Genomic DNA, 21,993 nt, shown 5'->3' with positions numbered 1-21,993 from the left:
CAAGCAGCAGAATGGGGCCCTTGGTCAGCCTCCACTGCCAGCTATGGAGGTCCCAGACCTGCCAGCTTGCGGCCCATGTGCAGTGACAGCAGAGCCCCCCCCAACCTCCCCGGCTTTGCAGCACCCCCACCATTCCTTGTGGTCAATGAGAGCAGGGCTCAAGCTCGGCCTAAGACCAGACCTCCAAAAGGGGTGCCTGGGGTCCCCAGGGGGACAACTGGGGTGGGCTCACCAAGCAGCCTTACCTGTGTCCAGGGCCTGTGGTCCCCCCAGAGGAGGGGGTCTTGGGGTGGGTGGCCGGCGATACACCACATGCACACGGCCCTGCTCAGCCTCCTTGGCCGCCAGCCCCTTCTCCAGGGGTTCAATGAAGAACTCCTCCTCCTCCATACGGATCAGGCCAGCCTGCAAGGCAAAAACGAAATGGTTCAAATTCCCAGAGCACAGCAGACCAAGGATGGGCAGCAGCAAGGAGGGTCCCAGGGGACCTCCCACCAGACGGACAGGACCAGAAGGATCTTTCCCAGCACCCCTGTTAGGCAGGCTTGAACTGGGCCATCGAGGGCACAGACAGGGGATCCCAGAAGTCCCTTCTGCAGAGCTCTTCTAGTCTCTGAGCCCTGGATGGTGGTAAGCCCCATCAGGGAAGAAGCTCTACCTGAGCCATTCCCAGCCCCACCCCCCCAGAAGCCCAAAATCCAAGACAAAGGCCCAAACTGCCAACTGGGGACTGAATCTGCCATAGACATGTTCAGGTTGACACACAGTATTTTCACAGTTCTAAACCCAACACTCAAAATTATGACATTTCATGTTTCAAAACTGGAATTCCAGTTTCCCTTGCAAAATACAGGCTGACTGGGATGCCTGGGTGGCTCAGATGGTTAAGCATCTGCCTTTGGTCCGGGTCATGATCCCAGGGTCCTGGCTCCTTGCTCAGCCAGGAGCCTGTTTCTTCCTCTGCCTGTTGCTCCCGCTGCTTGTACTCTCTCTCTGACAAATAAATAAAATCTTAAAAAAGAAAAAAAAAACAAAACATTTAAACAGCAATTTAAAATAATTACATAGAGGTCACAAAACATTAAAAAACAAAACAAAACAAAAAACACACACAAAAAAACACAGGCTAACCATAGTGTATGCTGCTGAGCAGTGGACGCCCCGAATGGAGCATGCATCCCTGCAGCTGACAAGAGTCCCTGTGCCCCCAGCATCTATCCCTTCCTCCACATTGGGAACCAGACTCTACAGCTGACCTGCTGCCTCCCCAAGACAGGCTGTAGCCTTTCCCTGCTGGACAGCCCTCACTGGACCCCTGTCCCCGCTGGCTGTTCTATATGTACTCTGGCCGCCAAGACCCTCAATCTGCCACTGCTCATCCAGCCTCTGGCTCACACAACTTACCCCGTGGTTGGGACAGTCCCATCCTGCCAATACAGCCCTCATGGCTGGCCCTCCTCACCTTGGCCATCTGGTAAACTCCCATTCTCTCTTCAACACCTGGCTCAGATCCCCCCAACTGCCACTGCCCCCAATCACAGGTGCACAGCCTTACCCTCCCTTGGCCCACCAGTTATCACTGCCCTGTCTAGCTCCCATACTTTTGATTTTCCATCTATTATCCATAAACTGATGGTCTCATATTGGGGGCCACCACTATGTCGACCTACAAGTGTACTTCCTTGAGATCATACATTTAGGACCCGCTCGGGTTTTGGGGGGATTTTTTACCCATTTTATTGGGATATGACTGACATGTAACAAGATGTGTATAGTTAATCTATACAACTTGATGAGTCTGGGAATGAGCACACACTCATGAAACCACCACCACCATCAAGGGCATAAACATATCCACCTCTCAAAGTATCCTCTTACCCCCTTTACCACCATATTTTTCCTGGTCAGGACACTTCATATAATATTGACCTCTCAGAAAATTTTAAGTATGTGATAGAACATTGTTAGCTATAGGCACTGTGCTATATAACAGATTTCCAAAACTTACCTGGTATAACTGAAATTCTGTACCCTTTGACCATTACTTCCCATTCTCCCCTCCCCCCAACCCCTGGCAACCACCATTCTATTCTCCACCTGCTAGGAGTTTGAGTGCTTATTTAAAGATTTATTTAGGGGCACCTGGGTGGCTCAGTGGGTTGAAGCCTCTGCCTTTGGCATGGGTCGTGATCCCAGGGTCCTGGGATCCGGCCCTGCATCAGACTCTCTGCTAGGCAGGGAGCCTACTTCCCCCCTCTCTCTCTGCCTGCCTCTTTGTCTACTTGTGATCTCTGTCTGCCAAATAAATAAATGAAATCTTAAAAAAAAAAAAGATTTTATTTATTTATCTGAGAGAGAGAGAGAGAGACAGAGAGAACGTGGTGGGGGGAGGGGCAGGAGAGGAGAGAGAGAATCCCAAGCAGACTCCCCACTGAGTGGGGAGCCCTACAAGGGGCACGATCCCACAACAAGGAGATCATAACCTGAGCTGAAATCAAGAGTCAAAGGCTTAATCAACTGAGCCACCCAGGTGCCCTGAGTTTGAGTATTTTTGATTCTATATTTGTCTTTCTGTGGCTAGCTTCTCTCACTTCGTATTACATCCTCCAGTTTCATCCATGTTGTCTTGTCCCAAATGGCTGGATCTCCTTCTTTATGAAGGTATATACAGACCACATTTATCAACTTGTCATCTACAGATGGACATTTAGGTTGCTCTCATGCCTACTGTAAATAACGCTGTAATGAGTACAGGAGTGCAGATAGCTTTTCAATCTTCTGTTTGCATTTGTTGCAAACAGTTGTATATTTGAGATCTTTCTTTCTTATCATAGGTATTTATTACTATACACTTTCTTCTTAGAACTGCTTCTGCAGTATTATAGAAGTTCTGGTATGCTGTGTTTCCATTTTTTGTTTGTTTCAAGATATTTTCTCAATTTCCCTTTTGATTTCTTCTTTGACCCACTGGTTGTTCAAGAATGTGTTGTTTAATTTCCACATATTTATGAATTCTCCAGTTTTCCTCCTGTTGTTGATTTCTAGTTTCATACAACTGTAATCAGAAAAGTTACTCAGTATGATTTCAGTCTTTGGAGAGAGAGCAAAAGAATGAGAGAGTGAAAGCACACACACAGAGGGAGGCAGAAGCAGACCCCTTGCTGAGGAGAGAGCCTAATGTGGGACTTGATCCCAGGACTCTGAGATCATGACCTGAGCCAAAGGCAAACGCTTAACTGACTAAGCCATCCAGGTGCCCCTTCACATGTTCTTATGCTACTAATTAGCACACTCTTGTTTCAGCTTGAAGAACTCTCAGCATTTCTTATAAGGTGGGTCTAGTGGGATGAACTCTCCTCAGCTCTTGTTTGGCTGGTAAAGTATCATGCCTTCATTTCTGAAGGACAACTCTGCAAGATAAAGTATTCTTTGTTGGTAGTTTGTGTTTTGTTTGTTTGTTTGTTTGTTTGTTTTTTCTTTCAGCACTCTGAATATATCCTCCCAGTTTCTTTTGGCCAGCAAAATGTTTGCTGAGAAATCCACTGAGAGCTTTATAGGGGCTATCTTGTAGGAGAGAAGTTTTTTCTCTTGCTGCTTTTGAAAATATCTCTTTGTCTTTTATTTTAAACAGTTTTATTATAATGTGTCTTGGAGAAGATCTTTTTAGATTGAAATTTCAGGGTGATCTTCATGAATTTAGATGTCCAAATCTCTCCCCAGGTTTAGGAACTTCTCAGCCATTATTTCTTTAAATAAACTCTCTGCCCCTTTCTCCTCTTTTCTCTTTCTGGGACTCCAATAATATGTAGACTGTTTCTCTTAATGGTGTCTCCTAAGCCCCACAGGCTTTCCTCGTTCCTTTTCACTCTCTGGCTCCTCTGACGGGATAATTTAAAATTATCTACCTTCCAGCTCACTGACTGTTTCTTCTACATGGTCCAGTCTTCTATTGACACTCTACTGAATTCTTCACTTCCATCATTTTATTTTTAAGCTCCAAGTTTCTGTTTGGTTCTTTTTCATGTTTTCTCTTTGTTCAACTTTTCATTTTGTTATTGTATTGTTTTCTTGGTTTTTGTTAAACTGTGCTCTCTTTAAAGCTCTCCAAGCAACTTTGGAACAATTATTTTGAATTATTAGGTAATTCATGTATCCCCATCCCTTTTCAATCAGTTACAGGGAGTTTCCATGTTCCTTTGATGGTGTCACATTTTTCTCATTCTTGCGAAGGTTTCTATACACTTTCAGACTTTGTGAACTGACTTCAGGAAGGAAAGACCTTCCCCTGCAGGTGGGAGCATGCTGGGACCTCAGATCTAGTGGGCAAAAGCAGGGCATCAATAGCAGGAGGTGTGTGGTGGCTCTGAGTTGAGGGAGAGGCAGGGTGGGTAGGGAGGACATGATGTCCCCTTGGTTTAGGCTGCTAGGATCCACAACATCGACAACCGCATGGTCTTTGGTGAGCATTGCAGGGGTCTGCAATTGCTACAGGCACTCCTGGGGTGGCACCTCCGAGGTCCAGTAGCTAGGGATCAGGGCAGGCAGTGGTGGTGGCCAGAGTTGGTGGTATGCACACACTCAGATGTGGGGACCAGCTGCAGGTGTCTGTGTAGTGGCGAGGTCTGGTTGCAGATACACATGTGACAAGCACCAGGACTAGCAGCAAGAACCAGAGGCAACTACAGCCACACCAGCAGTTACCAACTACCTGGCTATCCATGTGCATTCCCATGGCTGCAGGGTCTTACCATGGGGCCACACATGGCAGTGGAGGTTGACACCACGTGTCAGGTCAGTGGAATGCCTGTGCACAGCTGGAGGGCTAGCCCCGTGTTTACCTAGCCATGGGGGGTCAGCCATAGGGTCTAGGCTGGTGTTTTGCACTCATGCAACCACAGAGGCCTGGGAAGGCTGCTGATGCAGATATCATGTTGAAGGGGATGGGAGGAGGGAGCCAGAGGGATTCAAGCAGCTAATTTCCATGAACATGAAAGCCTGTGGGGTGAAAACTCAGCAGGAAAATCTGCAGGGGTTCGCAGCAGCTGTGTTGGCCATCGGTTTTCTCTGTAGCAAAAGCTGGTGGTGTCCCTTGCGCAGCAGACAACCGGGAACCATGGTCACCTCTCATGCTGGTAACCTCTGCCCTTCTTGTTCCTAGCTGTCTCCATACATCTCAGCTTCACTGGTTTCTGGATGGGGTGACATGGTTTCTAGTCCTTTGTTTATCACCCAGTCAGAAGCTGAGGAAGCTGCTTGCTCACCCCACTCTCCCTTTCCTGGTATGGGAAACTCTTCTGTGCTGTGGAGTTCCCTCTTGGCACTGAGCAGTGCTGGCCTGGGGGACGAGATGACGTAAACAACACGAAGCCGCCTTCCTTCTCGTCTTGCACTGTTTTTCTCAGGGTTTTTGTTCTACTGTGTTGCTGAAATTTCTTAAGTGGACTCCAGGGCTCTCCCAGAGATGTTGTTTGTGGACAGCTGCCTAATTATTCATCTTTGTTGGGGGATGGAGCCTGAATCCCCTCCTCTGCCAACTTGGTGACCTCACGCAGAGCTTTTTAAAAGCTTAAATTAGTTGCTCCAACTTAAGAATCAGAGGATTTCACATAAATGACCAGATTTTCAAATTCTCTCAAAACACTGGAATCTCCAGCAGTTCCTGCTGCCCATCTGACACACTAGCTGAGCTGGTACTGGCCAGGAGTTCCCTCAGGTTCTCCTCTTGAGCCTCCAGAGAGAGCACAACCCTGCCAACACCTCGACTTTGGCCTCTAGACCTGTGAGAGAGTAAGTTTCTCTTGTTTTCAGTAATGTGTTATATCAGCTGCAGGAAACTAATACAGAGTCCCAGTGGGCAGTGGGAGGAAGGAGGTAGCCATTCTCTAAGGGGCACAAGATGAGAGAAGCAGGAGAGGTAGCCCCGCTGAAGACATGGGTTTTCAGCATCTTGGGCTTCCAGGGAAGGGGTCCAAGATGCAGAGGAAGTGTAGGAGCCAGAGCTATGGGGGCCAAGACTGGGGTGCCAAGGTCACCAGTCTGTGGGAGGAGAGAGAGGAGGTCAGGCCCAAGGGAACTCTGCAGGCCCCCACACTCTGATTCATGCCTAGATCACAGGGTCCTGCCAGGCCACGCAGGGAGTGAGCAAGTGCTTGCAGATGAGTGAATAAATAACCCCAAAACAATGGGACACGTCCTCTGAGACACAGACAGGAAGGGCTGGGACACCATGGGCCATCCCCTTCCACCGCCATGTGGGTGAGGTGGACAAGAGCATCAGATACTTCCTCTCTAGTGCCACTGACATCTCCTGTGTTTGTGGTTTGGGGGCAGATTAGTGTCTCAAACCATCTTATTAACAGAACCCATTCAAGTACAAGTGGGAATGGACCGCAGCGTTCCGGAATCCCAGCACCATTGCTCTCTGGCCGGGTGACCTCAGCCAAGACCCAAAGGCCTCCTGGGCCTATAAACAGAGTTGGCCACCCTTTCCCTCACATGGCTGCTGCAGGAGCACATGCAGCCTGGGCCGCAGAACAAGGGCATAGGTGCTCAGCAACCCACATGACAACATCTATCTGCTTGCTCTCCAAATGAGAGAACTGAGACCGAGGGGTGCTGGGGACATACAGGGTCTAGGAATCAGACTCCAGCCCCAGGTGGAAGAAGCATCTCCTGGGTGGGCTCCTGGGCCAGACCAGGCCTACTATGGCAATTAGGGCAGGACAACAGGACATCAGCAAACAGCAAGGCAACCCCCCTCATCTGGAGGGACCCTTGCATCCCAGGCTGGGGGCCATCTATGCCACAGGCCTACAGCGCTGGGGTTTATTCTGGAGGGACCCAATGTGGAAATAACACAGAATTCAATCTGGTGAGGAGCAGCCCTCTCTGGCCTTGGAGATCCCAGGACAGCTTGGAGATCTCCCTCCATGCCAGGGCTCAGGCTCTCCTCCCTAGCTGGCCTCCAGGCAGACTGACCCAAGGACACTGAATCTATTGGATGCTGTCTTGGGCCTTGCCAGCGTCAGGAAACCAGGGCCCTAACTGGCCCAGCTGCCTGGCAGGGACCCTCCCAAATGCCCATCTGCAGGGCACTAAAGCTCACTGAGATCAATTTGAAGTATGATGCCAGGTTACTCAGATTTCCTCACGAAACCAGAGACCTCTAACTGACAGGACTCACAAATGGACAAGTCAGACATTCCTCACTGGCATCAACCCATCCCTTTCAGGTATGGTGGGACGCAAACACGGATGTCAGAGTGATGAGCATGGGTGGCCCCTGCCCCAAGACCAGTGGCTGACTGCACTGAGTCCAGAGGCTGACCATCTGAGACTGCACAGCCTGCCTACCTCGAAACCAGCACTGCTGGCCCAGGACCAGTGCATGACTACCTATGACCAGCATTGGGTTACCCATCCAGACCATCGGCCAGAATAAGCCCGGTGAAGGGCTCTTCAGAAAGCAAGTGGGATTGATTTCCTTGCCTGATTTTCAAGAATCTTAATTATGCATCTGTCTCAAAATCTGCAAAAGACAACTGACAAGAGAGCAAGGTATGGAATGTGGGCTCTGTTTTACGGAGTTTTTTCCAGGACTCTGATTTCCCTGCTGCCAGTAGCAAGTGTATCTGTTTCTACATGAAATTTTTATTAATAAGAATCTGTTTCTTCTCCCCTTTTAATACATATGAAAGAAGTCCCTGAAGCACACTGGTCTGAAGGGCACTCAGTCAGGAGCCCACATGTGTCAGTCCAGCCTGGTGTCCCCTGGCAGCGCTGACACCCCGACGTTGGCACTTACCCCAAATCCACTCTGCTCTTAATTTCTGTGACTGTCTACCCACCCCAGCCAGGAGGGAGGCTCATAGGGAGGACTCAGGTGCTACTGCAGGGGCCTGGAACCTGGCTCTTTAGTCATCAGATCACTAGTTCTCTGAACCAGGTGGATTATCAAATGGCTGCCTTGTTCCTTCCTTGTAGGCCCTACGCTCTGTTCCTTTGCTGTTTGGTTTATGACAAAGTAGTCACTAGGAAGGAAAATGAAGAGTTAAAAAAAATTTATAAGAATCTAGAGGCTTAACAGATTTCCTGTTACTTTGAATTTTAAAGTGTTCACAACACTGACATTCTGAGAGCCAGGGTCTCGCTGGGAAGCAAGCGTGCTTCCTGCTCCCCTCCGCAGGGCAGCCAGGTCACTGTCCTCACCGGCTCCTTCAGTGGGAGCCACAGGCTGGGGCATGCAGCAGGATCCCACGTGGGTGTGACGGGGACCAAGGCTGTCGCTCAATCTTGTCATTCTTGTAACCTCCCGTACCAAGACTGTCGGGTGCCTGTCAAGGTTGCAGCAGTGACAATTGAGAATAGAAAAAAAAGAAAGAAGCTGGTCCAAACACAGAAGGATCCAGACTCTGACAGAGAACGAGGCAGCACATGTCTGCATCAGCTTGCTGTCACCCAAAGCTCGACTTTGGATGCACACACACACACGCACACACACACATGTGTACTTGCCACAGGAATCCCCCCAAATGCTGGCATGTGGTAAGGTTTCCATTCCTGGAGCTATTTTAGCTCTGACACAACCAAATCCCTTCCTCTCTCCTCCCTTTTTATAATGATGGTCTAGTGGGTGAACTGCCAAAATGGGATCCATCTTCTCTGGGGCATCCTTCCCCTCCCAGCCACCCAGGGAAGACGAGGGTGGTCCTGAAGCTTTATGGGGGGAGGGGTACTAGACCCCAACCACCACACACAAGCATCAGCCCCATGGGGTTCAAGCCACTCTGACCCAACCAGCTGGGGCTCCTTCACAGTTCAGCCCCATAGAGGATGTTCTGCACACTCATTTTTCTACTTTTCCAAAAGAAGCACCAGCCATCTGTGGGGGGCACTGGCCACCAGCAAGCAAGAGCAAGCCCACAGAAACATTTGTCTTCTCCCCTGAACCTCCATCCACTATGGCTCTGCACCTTCCATAACAACCTCTTCTGGAAGACTCCGTCTGTGGATGCCCTTGGGGCAGAGTCCCTGCCTCCCCTGCTCTCTGCCTCATTTGGCCGCCCCCTGTCAGGCCCTTGCCATATGCTATCCAACCCTCCTTCCTCATGGGGAACCCTCCCTACCACAGTGTGCAGGCTAGAGTTTGTCCCCCCACCACCCCCTCACCAAGTTGGAGGGGAGGCTGTCGCCAGAGCCAGGCCTTGTAGTGTTTTCCCTAGTCAAGTGACTGCAGACAGGTCACTGAGTAGGCCCCAGTCCTGAGCCTGAGCCTTGATAACTTCACCCAGCAGGCCCTGCCCTTCCTTGGGCCTGGTTCAGGCTCCTCAAGATAACTTTGCTCCAGGAAAATCCCTCTTTTGTCCAAAACTGCTCAAGTTCGGTTTCCGATGCTCAAAATCATGAACAGACATGTGCCCCCGGTGCCAATCTCCATACCCAGCTGGGTGCTAAGGAAAGCTGAACCCCACTTTGAAGGACAGGAAGGAGGGAGAGACCAGCCCTCTCTTTGGGAGCAAAGACCAGCCCAGTCTTTGCTGGAGCAAACACCAGATACACAGCCAGAAGAGCTAGCTTCAAATCCTGGTCTGAGGCCAGTCCTGTGCCCTCTGCAACCTAGTTCCCTCATCAGCAAAGTGAGGAGCTGGGCCAGGTGACTTATGAATTAGGCACTGGTCATCTTTCCATAATTCCAACAGGACCTACAAGAGCTCCAGTACAAAGATGCCAAACAAACAGCTAAGAGTAGAAAACCCTCTCCTCCCCTGGACCACTACCTCTGCCTACAAAAGAAAGGCCATGGCCTCCCTGGGGGACACAGCAGCTCACTATCCATCCTTGAGCAGACCTCCACATGCCCCACTCCTTGCCTGGGATCCCCACTCTGCCTCAATGTGGCAAGCCTTGGCCCTTCATTCCTAAGGGGGTGTGCTGGTATCTGAGTAACGCCTGGGTTTGAGTCCCCACTGTACACCAGGTGTTCTACAGAGGTCAAATATGATGCCATTTCAAATCTCCCTAAAATTCCATAAGGTGGATCATTCCATTTCTAAGCGACTCTAAGGCCTAAGGTTCAAGGAAGTTAAACTACTTGATCAGATCTCCCAGTGGGGCAGAAGTAGGCTTGGAAACACAGACCTTCCCCCCAACACTGGCCCACAGGAGATCCAGTGGTCGGGGGGGACACCAGGCTCCCACATTCTCTTCATCACCATCACAACTCTCACCTTAACCAGTTTTGTGAAATGCTAGCTGTAGGCTAAGACTCTGAGCCTGAATCCTGATCTCTCTCTGTTCCAGAAAAATTAAAGAGGCATTTAAGACCTGTTAGCATCAAACTGAGCCTCTCTTTGACTCAATCTGAAAGTTTAAAATAGAATTGAGAGAGGAATAACTTTCTCACTGAGACTTGTGCTTTTTTAATACATAACAGCTTTACTGAGCTATAATTCACATATCATACAATTCACCCACTTACACAGCATATAATTCAACCATCACCACAATCAATTTTAGAACATTTTTATCACCCCCCCAAAAAAACCCCGTATACATTAGCAGTCACTCCCATAATCCCCTAATGTCTCCCCCCACACATGCACAAGTGTGTGGAAACCACTGATCTATTCTCTGTCTCTACAGATTTGCTTATTCTGGACATGTCCTATAAACAGAATCATATAGTATGTGATCTTTTGTGGCTAGCTTCATTCACCTAACATCATGTTTTCAAGATTCCCATGATGTAAAATATGTCAAGACTTAAATTCCTGTCTTATTATCAACTAATATTCTGTTGTACAGATATGCCACATTTATTTATCCATTCGCTGGTTGGATTTGTGTTGTTTCAACTCTTTGGCTCCTGTGAATCACGCTCCTTTGAACATTCATGCACAAGTTTTGTGTGTGGACAGAGATTCTCATTTCTCATAGGGTTATACCTAGAAGTGGAATTGCTAGGTCACAGGGTAACCCTATGCCACACTGTTTCCTGAAAGCAGCCACACCATTTTACGTTCCCACGGGCAGGGAGTGAGGAAGCAGCACTTGTGATTTCTCCACAGCCAACACTTGTTCTCACTTATCTTGTTTCTTCTAGCCAACCTCGTGTGGAGTGGCATCCCACTGGGGTTCTGATGCGACTTTCCCTGTTGACGGAAGATGTGATGAATCTACTTATTGGCCATGTTTCTTTTCTCTGGAAAAAAATGACTACTCAGACCCACTGCTCATTTTGAAATTGGATTATTTTCATCTTTTCATTGACTAGTAAAAGTTTTTCACATATGCTAGATACAAGTCCCTACTGGATTTGCAAACATTTCCTCTCATTTTGTAAGTTGTCTTTTCACTTTCTTGATGGTATTCTTTGAAGTTATAAAGGGTATTTCTTACATCCAAGTTATTTATTTTTCTTTTGTTGTTTGTGATTTGGTGTCCTATCTAAGGTTTTGCCTAATCCAAAACAATGAAGACCTACTCCTCTATTCGTTAAGAGGTTTAACTCTTACCTTTAGATATATAATCCATTTTGAGTTAATTTTTTATAGGGTATGAGGCAGGAGTCCAGATTCATTCTTTTGCATGTGGATGTCCAATAGTCTCAGCACCATTTGTTGATGAGACTATTTTGTCCTCCATTGAATTGTCTTGGCATCCTTGTCAAAAACCAATGTGAGGATTTATTTCTGGATCCTCAGTTCTGCTTCGTTGATCTGTACATCTATCCTTCTGCCAGGACCACACAGTCTTGATTACTGTAGTTTTGTAGTAAGTATGAAAATTAGAAAGGGTTGAGTCCTCTCTGTTCTTTTTCAATGTTGTTTTGACTATTCTGGTCTCTTATATTTCCATATAAACTTTAGGGAGCACCTTGTCAGTTTCTGCCAAGAAGCCAGCTGGGATTTTGATAGGATCCAGCGGGTTTTTTTTAATGTCTTGTTTTGGGCCACATTAATCCATCTCACCTAATGCTTAGGGAACAATGGCCTTGAGAGAACACTGCCTTAAACAGCAAGAGACTGGGATGGGAACCAGAAGTCTGCAAACTAACTAGGTGCATGACCTTGAGCAAGTCCAGAGACTCTAGCAGCAGGGGACAGGAGGCACTCTGCCCCACTTCTGCTGATGGACAGAGTCCTCTCCATGGCATCTGTCTCAACTGTGCTTTATACCCCTCCCCCATTATTCCTCTCTTGCTACTTTATGCAACCCAGGCTTGATTTCAAAATCAAGTTTCCGCAAATAGGGAAATCACAGATTGAAAGTATCAGAACTGGCCTCTGCATCCATTCCACTGTGATAATTATGATTACAAACCAGATGTTTTACCATACATTCTGGAAAGGAAAGCTATACAACATCAAAAATAATTCCTAATTTGACTTAAAAAGTTGGGGCAAAAACTGTCAAAACAAGTCAATAAAAATGAAAGAGAGGGCCCAGGAGGGATAAAAGAAGTAGCTTAATTGCAATAATTTCTTAATCTTCCATAGAAAGATCAACAGTTACTGATAAGCTGTTCTAGTTGATCATCACTAGTTTAAGAATCTTATTTGAAATTACAAAAGCCACAACCTATAAAATTAATATATACCCTTCCAAATTCCTGGAAATGAAGGAGATTTGATTATATAGTAAAATGCATAAGACTAAAAAAACTACATAAGAACAGAAAAACAAAAAGTAAACAAGATGATCGAAGTAACAACAAACACATTTGTTTTAACAATAAACGTAAATGGTCAGATTGCTTTCAAAAATCTCTGACTCGCAAAAAAGTTACAGATTTTACAAATTTATGCTAGGTCTGAAGAGTTTTGCAGATAAGACTTTCTACCACTTAAGGAACAAATACATCCATGATGTACTGTTGACTAACAAAGGCCGGCCCAGTGCCAGTATGATGCTCTTCGGTAAAATCACATATATCTCTGTGCCAAATGTTAGCTGAGCCTAACAAATAAAGGCATGACCACCAAGTCACTCTCCTTCAATTCCGATGCTGACCTCGGCGCTGGCTGTGTGGACTCTCAGCCTCAGTGCTGCAAAATGAGGGTAATGGTATTTGCACAACTGATGTGAGGGTTAAATGAGATATAACCCTCAGCACAGTGCCTAGCACACTAGCTGGTTATTATCATTATCATTAACATGAAATGAAAAGGGCCTGGAAATGTGTGACAGAATTAACAGTGTTAAGGTTTGCGGTGGGTTCTGCTTTTTTATTGGTATTTTTTGTATTTTTTTGAGATGTTTACAAAGGACTTGTATCAACGGGTTCAAAGAAAGGAGGAGGGGGCAGGAAGAGAAAGCTAAGGAAGTAAAATAGGATAGACAAGATGCTGGCAAAAGTGCCTCCCGGAACCAGTGCAGGGGCTGGCCTGACAGTCTTCCCACTAAATGAGGCAGCACCAGGATGGCTCCCATGGGAGCTGGCCTGTCCAGCCTGTGAGAGTCCAGACTGTCCCATACTTAGCCTCTGAGCACATCAGCACCACAGACAGCCTCCAGGAAATGGAACTGGCTTCCCAGCCTGGCGAAGGCAGAAAGGTCAGTGGGTCAGGCTCAGACCCTGGGACCACGACAGGCCTGCCCATTTATCACAAGAACTGACACCCATCCCTGACAGATGCTCCAGCTGACATTTCCCAGGTCTCGCTCAGCACGAAGACCACATCAGGGAATGTCCCCAGTCACAAATTAACATTCACATAAATAACAAGGCGCTCTCCACTAAAAAAGAAAAATGACTCTTGCTGCAGGAACATTTGCCAAAATATCAAAAAGTGGAATTTTTCTTTCTGAGTTCCCATATCTCACCAGCTGGGCCCCAGTAGACTGTGGCCTTGAGACATGAAGTGGAGGAGAGCTCACAAAATAAGATCCCAGCTCCTCGTTCAAGGTCCTGCTGACAGCCCCTTCCTTCGGCTGGTATCTTCCCTGGGGCAGCCCAGTCCCCACAACACACATACCAGGTGGAATCCAACATCCTTGCCCATCAGGCCTTCCTACCTCCTTGAAGGCTGTACACACCCACCCTTCCACCAGTCCTGACTTGGCTGGGAGCCAGCACTTCTGAGCTCCTCCACTCCAGCTTGGTCCCGACAGAACGTGCAGGGGTGGATCAAGGTGCAAGGGGGCAGGGGCACTGGTCTAGGAGCACCAGTGTAAGCTTTCTTTCTAAATATGTGGTTTTGGGGGTACTAAGGATCATTGTGAGGGGACTAACACCCCCATAAATGATGTTAATTGGTGACAGGGACCTTGGGCCAAGGTGTCACCAGCCATGTGCACCCAGAGATGGCCACCCAGCCATCCCAGACCCCTAGACGACTCACCCTGGTAAGCAAAACCCACAAAGTCCTACTGCAGGGCCCACAGGCCTGAGGACCCCAGGATAATTCCTCAGAATTCACCTAGGCTTGCTCTGCATCTGCCAACTACACTGCTTTGAGAAAACTGCCAACATATCTTCCCTCTAGACAGCAGGGCCAATGCCAACTCCAGCACTTCTGTCTTAGTCTGCTCAGGCTGCCACAACTAAGTACCACAGTCTGGGCCACTTCAGCAACAGAAATGTCCTTCTCACCATCCTGGAAGCTAGAACCCAAGATCAAGGTGTTTCTTCTGAGGCCTCCTCTCTTTGGCCACCTTTTCCTTGTGTCCTCACATGGTCACTACTTTGTGCCTGTCTGTGCCCAAACTTCCTCTTCTTATAAGGATACCAGTCATACCAGTGTGACCTCATTTTAACTTAATTAATCTCTGGGAAAACCCTATCTCCAAATGAAGTCTCATTCTGAGGTGTCCAGGGCTAGGACTTTGATACAGGAATAGGGGGTGGGGACACAATTCAGCCTGGAACAGCCTCTGTGCTCCAACGTTACCTGAATGCAGTGCTGGCTGCTGGCAGGCATGGTGGATGGCCCCTGGGTCCTAAAATGACAGAGCTGAGCGGGGCTGCTGTTCAAGGAGCACTCCAGACAGCAAGAAGGAGGGGACCACCTGGGCAGGTCACCCCCTGAATCATGTAAGGAGAAAAGATTTGACTCCAGTGAAGTCAGAGCACGCCCAAGGCTGGCCATGTGTGGCTCCCAACATTCCCCCTCCTGGAGTGGACATTCCAGCCCCTGTGACACAGAGCAGAGGGTGCAGGCCCAGGGGCATGGGAATATGGCACAGCCAATGCAAGAGGAGCAGGCGGGAGGACCCCACCTTCCAAGCCCCCTCTCTAGGGACCAGCAGGAGCCCCACTCCAGAGCCCCACTGAGGGCACTCCAGGCAGGCATCTGTCCTCCATTCCTGAGGAGATGCTGGTTTTACCCCCAGAGGTTAGCTAGGGCTCCTGCCACGGGCTCTTCACATGCCCCCCACACCCCAGAGTCTCCTGGGAATCCCAAGGCTGAGCCTACACAGCTGCTGGAAGGGAATGCAATTCTCGATGCGCAGCATTATACAAGAGGAAGCCCCAAGTCTCAGGGGTCCAGGAGGCCATGTCCTGCTCCTCCAGGAGGGTCCACCTGGCCAGAGGGAAGACATGGGTTCACCAAGGGTCCAGTGGCGTGGTTGGTGACCAAAGACTCATTTGGTGGGCAGGGCTTCTCCACAGGGAGCTATGGGGCATCTGGCCCCCACAGGAACTGGGCGGCCCTTCACACAGGTGGTCGGGGTGTGGACAGGGCAACTCAGTTAAGGCCAGGAAGCAGGGACCTTAGGCCACGCTCAGAATGGTGAGGGAGAGATACACTGCCTGGCGGCTATGCCTTACATAGGTAGACACAGAAGGCCTGATGGGGAAAATGCAGGCCTTGCTGGGCAATGCCTCCTCATTCCTCCTCTCCCTAAGCCTGTTTCTCCCAGAGGTCAAAGGAAGGATTGAGAGGGTGAGACTGGGAATGGAGGGGACCTGACCTCTGTGCCCACATGTGCCGGGTCCCCAGGTCTGGAATTTTTTCAGCAAAAGAGCCTGGCTTACGCTTTTCACTACAGACCACCCCTTCCCTGGGCCCCTGGGCTGCCAGCCCCTTTCTGGACATCTCCTGTCCTCACAGGCACAGAGAGCCTGGCTGGTTTCCTTCAAACCCAGCTTCTGTTCCTGCTCAGATCTCTGGGGCCTGCCGCGGTATCCAGGGCAGGCTGACCGCCGACCGTCCTCTGCCCGCCTGCCCAGCTGCCGCTCCTGGGGCCGGCAGCCCTCCCAGGCCCTGAGGCTCTCTGCTGCCCCTTCGAGTCCAGATTTCCCAAAACAAAAATCAGGCCATGCCATCTGACGAGGGATCTTGTCTGGTTTATTTCTGGGAAGAGCCAGGGCTATAAGGGCCAGGATCTCTGGGCCGTGGCCAGGATGCTCTGTGGGCCTTCAGACGCTCCCAATGCTCTGTCCTCACTTGCCGAGTGTTGTCCAGAGTGAAGTGCTGGGCTCCGGCACCAGCAACCTTGGGATGTTCACTAATTCCAAAGCCAGGATGGCAGCCCACGTGGCCCAGGGCCACTCTGTGGGCTGCAGGAGCCTAGACACGGAGCCAGAGAAGCAAGGCCAGCAATGACCAAAAGCACCACATCCAGGATAAAGGCAGGCTCAGTGGGCCCAACCATCACTGGTTATGGCTCAGGGGAGGAGGACACGTAGGATCAGGCACCCTGTGGGATCCAACTCCCCACAGGGGACCAGGCCACCAGGCCTCACACCAGGAGACGAGGGCAGAGTCTCAGGGCTAGAAAGGTGACAGCAGGCAAATGTCCAGTACCCCCCCCTCCTCCAAATCCCTGTCCCACAGACACCCCTGGCACTGCCTGGCATCCATGCAGGACAGCAGAGCCCGCCCACCGGCAATGACGCACCTGGGCTCTTGGGGCCTCTGTTGGAGGCTGGGCAGGTAAGCTGGTGTCAGCTCTAGACCCAGGGGCCTCAGACCACATGCACCCCAGGCTGTCCCCTCCTGTCCCCAAGCTGCTGCCCCTCCTCCTCCAGGGCTCCACCTGCAGCGGTGCCCCCTCCTCAGGGCTAGCTTGCCTCACCGGCCCAGGTAAAATGGAACAGCTGCTGTGGAAAACAGTACGGCAGTCCCTCAAACAGGTAAAAATAAAATTACCATATGGCCCAGCAATTCTGCTTTCAGGTATATGCCCAAAAGAATGGGAAGTGGGGTGTCCGAGGGATATCTGTACACCCATGTTCTCAGCAGCGGTATTCACAATAGCAGAGACGTGAAAGCAACCCAAGTGTCTAACGAATGAAGAAACAAGCAGAATGTATTATGTACACTCTGCAGTGAAATACTATTCACCCTGCAAAATAAAAGAAATTCTACAGTACGCCATGACACAGATGATCCTGGGGGACACTGTTCTAAGGGAAGAAGCCTGTCACAGATGCCGTGTGATTCCACTCATGTGAGGTACTCAGAGTTGTCAAACTTATAGAGACAGAAGGGGACAGGGGTGGTGGTTGCATAACAGTGTGAACATGCTTAACACCATTAAACTGCATGCATAAAAAGGGTTAAGATGGTAAATGTTATGTTAAGTATAATTTATCACAATGAAAAAAAATTTTTTTAAATCACATGCAAGTGTGGCTAAAGGTCAGAGGATCCAATCTCACTTGCCAAATCTGAGATAATTTGAACAAAACAATAAATAATGATAGGAATGGGTTATAACCCACAGAATAAAATAAATATACACGAGTCTACACTGGTATAAATAAATAATGGACCAATACATGGAGCAAGAGGAGAAGCTCATCCTCACAGTGGGTTCAGTTAACTGACATAGAAGGAATGTGGAGATACAAGATCACTAAGGTGAACACCGCAGTAAGGATCACCACAGATAAGGACCATGCACGGATGCTAAGAATTAGTGTGAGAAAGTATGCTGATAAAAAAACATTTGCATAATCTCAAAGTATCTTCCCAGTAGATATTTATGAATTAGGAAGGGAAAAACAGCACATTTACAGAGGAGAATCCCTTGCAGTTTGAGGATGACAGCAGGGGTCCTCAAAGAGATGAGGGCCGCTTCTGCCAGCAGCAGAACAAGTCCCCATCACATACCCCGACGTGACACGCTGCAGAGAGCACATGCCTTCCGGGATGTTCCTGCCCCAAATGCATAAAGTCAGTCTGACCTGAGGATACACTGGACAAATCCACATGAAGGCCCACTCCACAAAAATAACTGACCCGTTCCCTTCAAAAGTGCCCAACAGAGCAACGATCTCACACTGGAGAACGCGAAGGAGACACAACAATCAAACACCAAATGGAATCCTGCATGGGCTCCTGAGCCAGAAAAAAAACAGGAGTTGGAAGATGGGTAGGAGTCAGATGCAGTCCAGAGTCCCAGTGATAGTAGAACATCATAGCCATGCGAATTGCCTGGTTTCCATCACTGTTCGGTTAGATGGTAATGCTAGGGGAAATGGGGTGAAGGGACTACAGGCAATCTCCATGTTGTCTCTGTGACTTTGCTCTAGGTCTGAAGTTATTTTTATTATTTTTTTTAAATTTAGATTCAATTAGTGAGCACATAGTATGTCAATAGTCTCAGGTGTAGTGTTCGATAATTTATCAGTCACGTGTAATACCCAGTGCTCAACACATCATGTGCCCTCCTAATGCCCATCACCCAAACTTTAAAGTTGTGAATGTAAGATTGCACCTGAGGCCACTCTCAGCACCCTCTGGCCGAAACATTCTTCATCATTCATTGGCTGCCTGTTGGGCACATGCTGGCCACCTCCCCCTGGAACAGACACAACAGGCTTGGCTGCTATATCCCCACGTCCAAGGGTAGGCCCTGCAGAAGCAACGACTTCCAGGGCATAAAGCAGCAAGTGCAATGGCCCTTAGGAGGAAATGAGCCCAGGGCATTCCAGGAACACCAAGAAAAAAAGTGTGACCAAAGCAGTGCCCTTGGGCAGAGGCCCATGCCTGATTCCTACCCACATGTGCCCTGCTACTCCCCTGGGGATACACTCCAACCCTCCAAATGGTGCATGAGGCCCCCTGGATGCCCCAGGAGCTCCAGGATTCATGCCTGCTAGGTTGTCCCAGGGTCTTAGGTGAACAAGCCATCCCCACTGGCCAAAAGGGTATTTCCTTCATGAACAGGTATGGGACTGAGCCACCAGAGCAGTGCTGACACCGTTGTTTTGGTGACTCTCACTCACATCAGACAAAGAATGAGTTCCGGGCTCTGGACTCCTGTTATCAGAGTGCAGCCAAAGGACAGCAGCAGGGAGGACGTGACTAGAAGATGTGTGGTCCCTTCAACTGACGCTGGAGATTTCCAAACGGCAAATGGGACATGACCAGAAACAAACACCAGTTCACACTTCCTGCATCCTCTGGACCAGATCTGCACCAGTGGTCATCATCAATAAAACACAGTAACAGCCTTCGACAGAGCCAAAGTCCAGCATTCCCAGGCAGATGGCTGAAGCCCAGTCCGGGGACACACGATCGGCAGCACAAACTGAATACACTAACTGAATACTTGGGAGTGCTGGGGCAAAAGAAACACAGTGTCTCTAGACAGGCAGGTTGACTTCATGCCTGGAAGTCATTGTTGTGAGAGCCATGTGTTGTGAATAACAACTGTATTGCTACCCTTTTAGCCTGCTGTGGGAAATACAAATATGAAATTAGCCAGGAGTGGCATACTTGACAATAAAGAACTCAGAGTGATGGTTTCTGGACCTGACAGAAGAGACAGTGTGTGTGCACCGAGGATTTCTGCAGGTACTGATGGAGACAGGAGACAGAAGGGTTAGCACCCCTTCTCCCCTGCTCCTCTAAACCTGCATCAATAGCTCACGATATTCTACCCAGGCTCAAGGAGCTTGTAATACATTTTTAATCATATTGTTATATATAGACAAGGGCCCTGCAAAAAATATTTGCCTGGAACTCCTGCACACCCTAGGGACAGCCATGCCTCTGGGAACAGTCTAGAAGAACTGTTAATAAGGAGTCTGGGTGGGGAGGGGTGAGAATCAGCTCACCCAAGGTGATGCACTCCTTCTGGAATGTACAGGACCACAGTGCAGCCAAACTAAGCCCCCACCTGACCCCAGAACCCTGAACATTTCCTACAAAGCTTCCTAAGGCTCTGGCTAGGGTCCTCCAAGGCACCCCATTTCCAAACTCCGTCCCTATCCCCCTATGGCTTTCCTTTAATTCTCTTCTGCTTATGAGAGTTGGGGTCAGTTTCTATGGGTCAGTTATCAAAAGAGAAGCTGGGTCACCATGAAAGAGAATGCTCAGGATGCTGCCTAACCTCTGTCCCTGTCTTTCTAGAGGTGGTCAGGAGCTTTGTGTGCCAGCTCCGACCCCAAGGCCCCTGAACTATCCTTCCCACTGTCCCTGGCACCATGACCCACCTGTGAGGGCTCCTGGCTTCTCGCGCACCTGCTCAGAGTGAGTGCTAACCTGCAGTTTCCCTCCTTGTTTACATGGGGGGTAGATGTGGGAAGGTAGCCTGGCCTAGCATCCCTCTGTTCTCCCCAAATCAGGGGCACAACTCTGTGTTGCTTTGTCCTGGCAGACTCGCACTTCCTCAAAAAGTGCTAATCTTCACGAAGGAGGCTGGGGCGCTATGCATTCCTCTAAATCAGTCAGATTAATTAGCCAGTTCACACACGAGGGGCCTCTTATTTTGCAGGCTTTGTTTACAGGTCAGAAATGAGATCGTCTAGAAGCTCCCTCTGGGATCTGAACACCATTCCAGCAGGACCACGCCTGGGAGAGCCAGACCCAGCTCAGCCCAGGGAAGCCAGGCAGACCCAATGGCTCCGACCCTGGGACCCCGCTCCTGCAGAACTCCAGGCTCTGGGAGGCAGCAGCACTGCCAAGGGCTCCACTATACCCGCAAGGTGGCCTCAACACAGAACTCTTGGCTTCCAAGGAGGACTTGCTGGCCAAGTGGAGAGGCTTCTAGAGTGGGCAGGAAATGTCAAGATTATCCCCTCAAATCCTTCATTTCCTATAAAGTTGAGGAAAATAGGTTTTGTAGACATCCAATATGAGAACTCTTTCCCACACCAAATGGGCCGAGCAAGTCTAAAGAAGGAAGGAAAGTTCACGTGCAAACACCGGGTACTGATACCCTTTCTATCGGCCTGTGACTACCACCTCCCAAGGGAATGGTGCAGGGGCGAGGCCTAGAGAACTCCTGTTGCAGTCTGTTGGTTTCTGCTACAAAACCAGTCTTCTACCTCCCTCCTAGAGGTTGCTGGTTTGTTTGTTTGCCATCCTCATGATGGGATGGCATCCAGTGCAAGACCAGGCACTTACAAGTGTTGAAGAAACAGGTTCTGGACTGGGAAGGAAAGCTGGCTTTGAAAAGACACAAAGGGACGCCTGGGTGGCTCAGTTGGTTAAGTAGCTGCCTTCAGCTCAGGTCATGATCCCAGTTTCCTGGGATTGAGTTCTGCATCAGGCTTCTGGCTCAGTGGGGAGCCTACTTCTCTCTGTCCCTCTGCCTGCTTGTGCTCTCTCTCTCTTTCTTTCTGTCAAATAAATAAAATCTAAAAAAAAAAAAAAAAGAAAGAAAGAAAAGACACAAAGATGAAATGTGGCCTCCACTCTCTCTTTCTCTGGGTCACCCGGACCCCTGCAGCTCTGTCCTGCCCTGTACTGGAACTGACCAGGTGGGCAGACTCCCCCGGCTCTCTCAGCAAGGGAAGATACCAGCAGAAAGTCAGAGGCTGGACAGAGAGGCTTCTCTCTCTCCTTGCTTGACCCTGCAGGTTGGGGTGGCCTCGGCTCGCCCTCTTGGTAGTCCCTAAATTCCACCCATGAGGCATGCCTTCATTCCACTCTCTGCTGGTGGGGGATCTGAGGGGATCCTCTGTGATGCTGACTACTGGGCACTGCACACCGAGCAGCACTCAGTCTCACAGCCCGCCCAAAGTGCTGGCCCCAACTCCCAGGATTGGGATAGGATTTCCACAGCTGGCCCAATTCCTCCCCTGAAGTATAC

The 21,993-nt window shown here is 49.3% G+C and overlaps 1 protein-coding gene across 1 annotated transcript in view; it reads right to left on the bottom strand.

Moving 5' to 3' along the window:
- ADAMTS2 (ADAM metallopeptidase with thrombospondin type 1 motif 2) overlaps positions 1-21,993 on the bottom strand; it is a 219,276-nt gene that overhangs the window by 149,639 nt on the left and 47,644 nt on the right. The window contains exon 3 of the mRNA XM_044262614.1: positions 246-405. Within this exon, the coding sequence (XP_044118549.1) occupies positions 246-405 (160 nt within the window). The remainder of the gene's footprint in view (positions 1-245; positions 406-21,993) is intronic.

This window comes from Neovison vison, chromosome 1, assembly GCF_020171115.1.
Source record: "Neovison vison isolate M4711 chromosome 1, ASM_NN_V1, whole genome shotgun sequence".
Lineage (NCBI taxonomy): Eukaryota > Metazoa > Chordata > Mammalia > Carnivora > Mustelidae > Neogale > Neogale vison.
Note: the sequence above shows the minus strand (reverse complement) of the source record. Positions and strands in the feature narration are given on the sequence as shown.